At 50.2% G+C, this 7,770-nt stretch overlaps 1 protein-coding gene across 1 annotated transcript in view; it reads left to right on the top strand.

The window, feature by feature from the left end:
• The window catches only part of Rgs9 (regulator of G protein signaling 9), a 64,102-nt gene extending 57,542 nt beyond the window's left edge, over window positions 1-6,560 (top strand). Inside the window, exons 14-16 of the mRNA XM_036195324.1 lie at window positions 3,721-3,818; window positions 4,280-4,764; window positions 6,157-6,560. Coding sequence (XP_036051217.1) covers window positions 3,721-3,818; window positions 4,280-4,764; window positions 6,157-6,307 — 734 coding nt within the window. The 3' untranslated portion in view covers window positions 6,308-6,560. The remainder of the gene's footprint in view (window positions 1-3,720; window positions 3,819-4,279; window positions 4,765-6,156) is intronic.
• Window positions 6,561-7,770: the final 1,210 nt, after the last annotated feature.

Here is a 7,770-nt window from a genome sequence, read left to right as displayed (position 1 = left end):
AGGTAAACTTGACCGCCGGCACATCATAATAGCTGGCCAACAAAATGTGGGCCGGCTGGCCCACCCGTTTCACCATCACAATCATCACTTTATCATCACCACTATCATTGTCATCACTGCTATCACCATCATCATCATCATCCCCATCATCATCATCATCCCCACCATCATCACATCCCCACCATCATCACATCCCCATCATCATCATCCCCATCATCATCCCCCACCATCATCATCATCATCCCACCATCATCATCATCCCCACCATCATCACATCCCCATCATCATCACATCCCCATCATCATCATCATCCCCACCATCATCACATCCCCACCATCATCATCATCATCCCCACCATCATCATCCCCACCATCATCACATCCCCATCATCATCACATCCCCATCATCATCATCCCCATCATCATCACATCCCCACCATCATCATCATCCCCACCATCATCACATCCCCATCATCATCATCATCCCCACCATCATCACATCCCCATCATCACATCCCCATCATCATCATCATCCCCACCATCATCATCCCCACCATCATCACATCCCCACCATCATCACATCCCCATCATCATCATCATCCCCATCACCATCATCATCATCCCCATCATCATCACATCCCCATCATCATCATCATCCCCACCATCATCATCATCCCCATCATCATCACATCCCCACCATCATCACATCCCCACCATCATCATCATCATCCCCACCATCATCATCCCCCATATCCACCCATCAATCATCACATCCATACATCACATCCCCACCATCATCACATCCCCACCATCATCATCATCATCCCCACCATCATCATCATCCCCATCACCATCATCACCCTCATCATCATCCCCATCATCATCACATCCCCATCATCATCACATCCCCATCATCATCATCATCCCCATCACCATCATCATCATCCCCATCATCATCATCATCATCCCCATCACCATCATCATCCCCATCATCATCATCATCCCCACCATCATCACATCCCCACCATCATCATCACATCCCCACCATCATCATCATCCCCATCATCATCATCATCATCCCCATCCACCATCCATCATCCCCATCATCATCACATCCCCACCATCATCACATCCCCATCATCATCATCATCCCCATCACCATCATCATCATCCCCATCATCATCACATCCCCACCATCATCATCATCCCCACCATCATCATCATCCCCACCATCATCACATCCCCATCATCATCACATCCCCATCATCCCCATCATCACATCCCCATCATCATCACATCCCCATCATCACATCCCCATCATCATCATCATCCCCATCATCATCATCTCATCATCTTTACTGTTGTCATCAGTACCATTCCCATTATTGTCATCACACAAATCACCATCATCTTTACCATCAGCATCTTCATCCCCATCATCATCACCACCACCATCACTGTCATCATCATCACCATCCTGTCAGCACCCCCATTACACAGTTATAGTAATCCTTATCACCATCACCCCTCCACCATTCCCATCATGCTCACCGTTGGAATCAACACCACCATCACCTCCACCACCACTATTTTCACCATCGCCATGATCATCACCACAACCACCATTACCACTATTGTCATTACACCCCTAGACGCTTCATGGTCTTGAAGGAAACATTGCTTTCTTCTGTCAGAGTTGCTCGGCACAGTCAGCCATTATTCTTTCTTGCTAAGTACCACCTTAGGAATATTTAAATCATTATTGTCCCAAACCATCTCACTTCTCCACTTTCTCAGCATCCTCTGCACTCTCTAGACAGCATTAGGTTATATTTGAGGTATACAATAGATTTCTATAGCCTATAACTACAGCTTCTAAGAAAAGATCGATTAATAATAGTGTAGTGACCGGCAGGCCTGTGACCCCAAGTTTTATGACCAAAGTGAGGGTCAGTCAGTTCCAGCTAGGAAAGTCTTGTGCCAGTCCGTGTTCAGTGGAGTGACTAACCAGAGAGTGATGTCCTCACCTAAGCTGACTTTTTCTTCTGGCACCAACTTCCCTTGCTTTTGGAGAAGAGGGGAAGGGCACACAGGAGGAGACTGAAGGGGGCCTGGGTCCTTGCATGCTGAGTGTGGCCACAGGTCTTTGATTTCTCAGCCCATTTCTGATGGGGCAGAAATGGGTAGAGACACTGAGCCATCTGCTTTGTCTTCCATGAAACACCCCGTGATTGTGTCTCCCTGTTAATGTACCGCCTCATTTCACGCTCCTGCCCTCCCTCTCTTGGCTCCCTTGCTCAATAAAATAAGCTGCTCACAACAAATCCAAATCAGGCTCCATTTGTCTGTTTCCTGTCGCATTTCTTCGCCACGTGTCTTGCATGCCACTGCTTGCTGCTCATGTCATTGGGAGAGGGCTGGGCTACAGAGCATAAGCCCAGGCCTCCGTGGGAGGAACAGAGTGAGAACAAGCTAGAAAAACAAACAAACAAACAAATAAACAAAAACCCCAACTGTCCTACACCAGCTGGGAGAGTGGCCATTTGCCCAGAAGGGACATCTCAGTCCAGGTAAGGGCCACCTCCCTCCCTGTTTTGTCATTCATCCTGAAAAGGGGAAGGTTCTGGGGAAGGAGAAGGATGAGGGAAGAGAGGGAAAGGAAAGAGGAGAAAGGGACAGTCAAGCTATGTGATCTTGGTTAAGTCCCTTTATTTCCAGGAGCCCCCATCTTCTTATCGCAAAGGTGGGGTGATCTCAGGTTTGTGACAGTCCAAGGCAGTTCAAGTGAACGTAGTAGGTACCTCACTGATATCCCCCCCCACTCTCTCTAGCTTATTTCCTCATTTAGATAATTTTATTGCACTTTCCCATAGAACCCACAGGGCATAGGATGATGACATGTGGTTAGTAGGAGCACTGTGGGTCACACATGTAGGGTCCAAAGCACGTTTAGTCATTGTCTTAATTTTCTATTGCTGTGCAACAGATGAGCTCATTCCTCTCAGTGGTCCATGAATATACCTCACTTTACACTGGGCCTGGATCATTTGAGGAACCTTGAGACCAGGCCTCACTCTGAGGTCAGTAGCCTCCTGCCCAGGACTCAGGCAGCCTCCTTCAGTCTTACGTATGAGGGATGAGCAGAGCCCTCTGAACAAGACGTCTATGTGGTTGTTGCAGAGGAAGTTTTTCAGTCCTCATTGTAGTCCTTTCTAGGCCTCTCTTGGAAGCAATAGTGGTTCAGCTGTCCCTGAGTTACCACCCACCTCTCCTCAGAACTTCTGGCCATGCCCAGCTTTCATGTGGTATATGACCATAGAAGGCCTTTAGGAGGAACCCAGCAGCCCACACCAGTTGACCCTTGTGGCCTGCAAAGGAAGAGAGGACAGTAAAGAGCCTGAATGGAGCTCTCAGCTTTAATCTCCTTGCTCAACTTGGACAACGCTCCTTCAGGTTCCTTGAGCTGAGTACATACCAGACCCTCCCCTTCTGCCCCAGCACACTGGACTCAGGGGCCATGGTGGCCAAGACAATAAGATACTTCCTTTTTCATTGCTGAATCACAGAATCACCTCTTCCTCTAGAATTACCTGTCTCTTTCCAGCAAGCTTCTCAGGTTCTACACTCAGCCTTTTTTCTCAGCTTCCCTTGCTCAGTGTGAGGGGAGGCCTGGGCAGGTCCTAGGATTGGAGCGCCTAAAGCATTGTCAGGGTGGACACAGGTGGGGGTGTGGTCTCAGGCATGGAGGCTCCACAGGGCACCGGTTGCAGCCCCCCCACCCCCACTTGCACTGCTGTGTTAAAGTTAAATGCTTTTCAGGTGGGTGTGTGGCTCAGCAGTAAGACACTTGCCTAGCATGGGCAAAATCATGGGTTAGATTTCCAGCAGAGTACACACACACACACACACACACACACACACACACACATACACACACATGTACCAAAGAGCAACAACATAGTGTCACATGCCACCAGGTCTAAAGCTATGGTCAACAATGAAGAAGAGGTGACATGGGGTAGGAAGGACATTTGGAGACTTGAGTTGAGGGGTAACCGAGTTCAGCATGGTCACAGTCACATCCCAGGACTGGCAGAATGTCAGTTTGTGACAGATGGGTCCTGGCAAGAGGCCTGGCTATGCCACGCTCACAGGTACCCCCAGAAGGCAGCCAGAACAGGTCTGCACCATTGCCATTGGAAAGAGATCGAATTAGCCCATCAGCCTTGGTGGCTGGAGACGTGACTCCTCACTGAATTCTCTTTTTTCCTTCTCCACAGCCAGGTCAGCACTTGGCTCCCAGCCCCCACCTGGCCGTGTATACAGGGACCTGCGTGCCTCCCTCTCCTTCCAGCCCCTTCTCCCCATCCTGCCGCTCTCCCAGGAAGCCCTTTCCCTCACCAAGTCGCTTCATCCGGAGGCCCAGCATCGCCATCTGCCCCTCGCCCATCCGAGTGGCCTTGGAGAGTTCTTCAGGCCTGGAACCCAAGGGGGAAGCCAGCTGGTCTGGTGCCAACTGTGGGCCCTCAGTCATGGAGAGCAGTGAGACCTCTGTTGACCACTCAAGACCACATGGCCAGCCCAGGGCCCCTCCCAAGGCCCGTGTGGCTCTGTCCCTTGGAAGGTTTCTGAGGCGGGGCTGTTTGGCATCCCCAGTTTTTGCCAGGCTCTCACCCAAGTGCCCCGCTGTTTCACATGGGAAGGTGCAGCCTCTGGGGGACATGGGCCAACAGCTGCCAAGGCTGAAACCCAAGAAAGTAGCCAAGTAAGAAGCCAAAGGGGCTGGTGTTGTGTGCATGTGGACAGTGGGTGTGGGTGTGGGCGTGGACTGTGGCTTTGTGGTGTTGATGGAGCCATGGGGCTGATAATGAGGACTGTGGAGAGCAGACACATCTCTAAGCCACCAAATGCCCCCAGAAACTCAGTCCCTCCTCCAGAGATGGTACAAGGTAGCTTCTTTCTTTTCTGCCCATTCTCCTCCACACATTTGCCCTGTCCCAAGACTACTAGTCAGGTAAATTCACTGAATTTGTAAAGGGCCTCAGCAGTAACCACAGATCATGATGTCCCTAAGATATGATTCCCCAGGGGCTCCTGCCGTTCTCCGTCTCATCCCTTGAGTGCCATGGCCTCCTTGGTCCTCACAGACACCTGCCTGCTGTCTTATAAAGGGCCTCAAAAAGATACTTGTTCCTGTGGTGGCCTAAGATAATGAGTATCAACTTCAAACCGAGCAGTGGCTTCTCTGAACTCCATTTTGGGGGGAGTTCTAAAGGTCTGAAATCTGAGACCCCCAAGTGCCCTGAGGCAGCCACTCCATGCAGAGGAATGGTTCAGAGTGCCTGGATTTTCAGAGTCAAGTTGTAGCTTCATCTTTCCTGGGATTTGGAGGGAACAGTCAGAGTCACCCCCAAACCAACTGGTACAGTCCTATATTTGACCCTGCCTGGGCTGGGGGAAAGAAATGTCAGGCAGAGGTCTTAGATTGCCGAGGAGACCCAGGGAGTGTGACCCCCTCAGGGCAGCGAGTGTGGGGCAGCAGGGAGCACTGACTACTGTCCTCTTCTTGCCTGAGTGGCGTGGAGGAGCAGGAGGGAGCACTAGCTACTGTCCCCTTCTTGCCTGTGTGGCGTGGAGGAGCAGGAGGGAGCACTAGCTACTGTCCCCTTCTTGCCTGAGTGGCGTGGAGGAGCAGGAGGGAGCACTAGCTACTGTCCCCTTCTTGCCTGTGTGGCATGGAGGAGCAGGAGGGAGCACTAGCTACTGTCCCCTTCTTGCCTGTGTGGCGTGGAGGAGCAGGAGGGAGGTCTGCTATATTGCTTTCAGAAATGATGAGGATCTGGTATGAGCCTGTTGATTTCCCTCAGTGGGCTCTAGTGAAGAAATGCTCTAGCTCTGAGGCCACTGTCCCACTTCATGTGGGAATAGGGCTCTTCAAAGGCCACCTTTCCAGTGTCCTCAAGAGACAGTTTAAAGAGATTGAAGATTAAATACCAGTATGCCAACACTACAGGGGCAGGCAGAATTCATCAAAACCCTACAAACTGAAAATTGAAAAGAAGGGCCGGTATCCCTGACATGCTAGTCTTTGGGACTGTTGGGATCTTGTGGGGATTACCCACACTCCCTTTCTCTTCACTTGCTTTTGTGTCTGAAGCTTTTTCCAGATCAAAATGGAAATTCCTACTGACAGTGGGCCTTTCCTGATGGACTCCGATGACACCGGGGCTGGAGAGTCTGGTGACCAGACCACGGAAAAGGAAGTCATCTGCCCTTGGGAGAGCCTGGCCGAGGGAAAGGCAGGCTGAGCAGGGCCTTGGGCTGGGAAGACAGTCCTGGCAGGCACCATCAGACCTGGGCTCATTTGCTGTCAAACCCAAGTGCATTAGAATGATATCAGAGGAGAAACGGATGGGCTGGAGTGCAGGGACTGACTCCCAGTGGCCACCTTTCCCCTTCCCTGACTTTCCCTTGCTTGGCCAGAAAGGCATGTGGTCCAGAAGGCATCCCTTGCTGCCTTAAAACCAATAAAAGTGTCATTTGGAGATTTTCTTGGATTGAGGTACTGGCATATGCCTGGGCTTATTTTAGTATTCATAACCTATTGCTTGTGAGTTGAACTCATGTCTTCAATTTTGTGTGTAAGGGGACACTGAGCCACTTCAAAGAATTCCCCTTCCGTCTGAACTGGTTTGGACATGATGATTTCATTAATCAAGGTCCACAGCAGTCCCCCAGGGTGGCATTGCACAGAAAGGGTGTAGCTTGGGCCAGGCTCACTTGGAACACAGGATTCTCTAAGCTGTTCACAAGACTGAGTTTATTTAAGGACGGTAAAGCAGGCATAGTAGAGCCTGCCTTCCTTCCTTCCTTCCTTCCTTCCTTCCTTCCTTCCTTCCTCCCTCCTTCCCTTAAAATTATGTGTGTATGTGTGGGACTCTCTGTGGCGACATGCACATGTGGGTGCAGGTGCCCACAGAGTCCATAAGAGGGCATAGGATCTCCTGATTCTGGAGTTGTAGGTGTTGGTGAGCTGTCTGACATGGGTGCTGGGAACCAAACTTGGGCCCTCTGGAAGAGCAACAAGGCCTTCTACTGCTGAGCCATCTCCCCAGCCCACAACTGCCACTCTTGTTATTGTGACGAAACACCAGACAGACAGAAGCAACTTCAGGATGGAAGGGTTTATTTTGTCTCACAGTTTGTGGATGCAGCTGGTCATGGTGGAGAGACCATGGGGGTAGGAGTTCAAGGCAGCTGGTCGCATCACGTCTATAGCCAGTACACAGAGAGCAGAGAGAGCTGGACATTAGTACTCCTCTAACATTCTTTTTTTCTGTTTAGTGCAGGACCCCAAACTGTGGGGCACTATTGCCCATGATGGTCTTCCTCGTTCAGTTAAACTCTTATTATTTATTTATTTATTTATTTATTTATTTATTTATTTATTTTTGTTTTTTTTTAGACAGGGTTTCCCTGTGTAGCTTTGCGCCTTTCCTGGAACTCACTCTGTAGCCCAGGCTGGCCTCGAACTCATAAAGATCCACCTGGTTCTGCCTCCCGAGTGCTGGGATTACAGGCGTGCGCCACCACCACCACCCGGCTCTCAGTTAAACTCTTATTTAACATGAACTCCTCTCATGGATACACCCAGAGGTATCTTTTCCATCAAGTTGATATTGCAGTTTAACCATCACAGAATGGGATTTGGGAGAGAAGGGGAGGGCTACTGGCCCTGATGCAGGGTCAGGTCAATTTCAAGAATGTTTTG

This window comes from Onychomys torridus, chromosome 8, assembly GCF_903995425.1.
Source record: "Onychomys torridus chromosome 8, mOncTor1.1, whole genome shotgun sequence".
Classification (NCBI taxonomy): Eukaryota; Metazoa; Chordata; class Mammalia; order Rodentia; family Cricetidae; genus Onychomys; species Onychomys torridus.
Note: the sequence above shows the minus strand (reverse complement) of the source record. Positions and strands in the feature narration are given on the sequence as shown.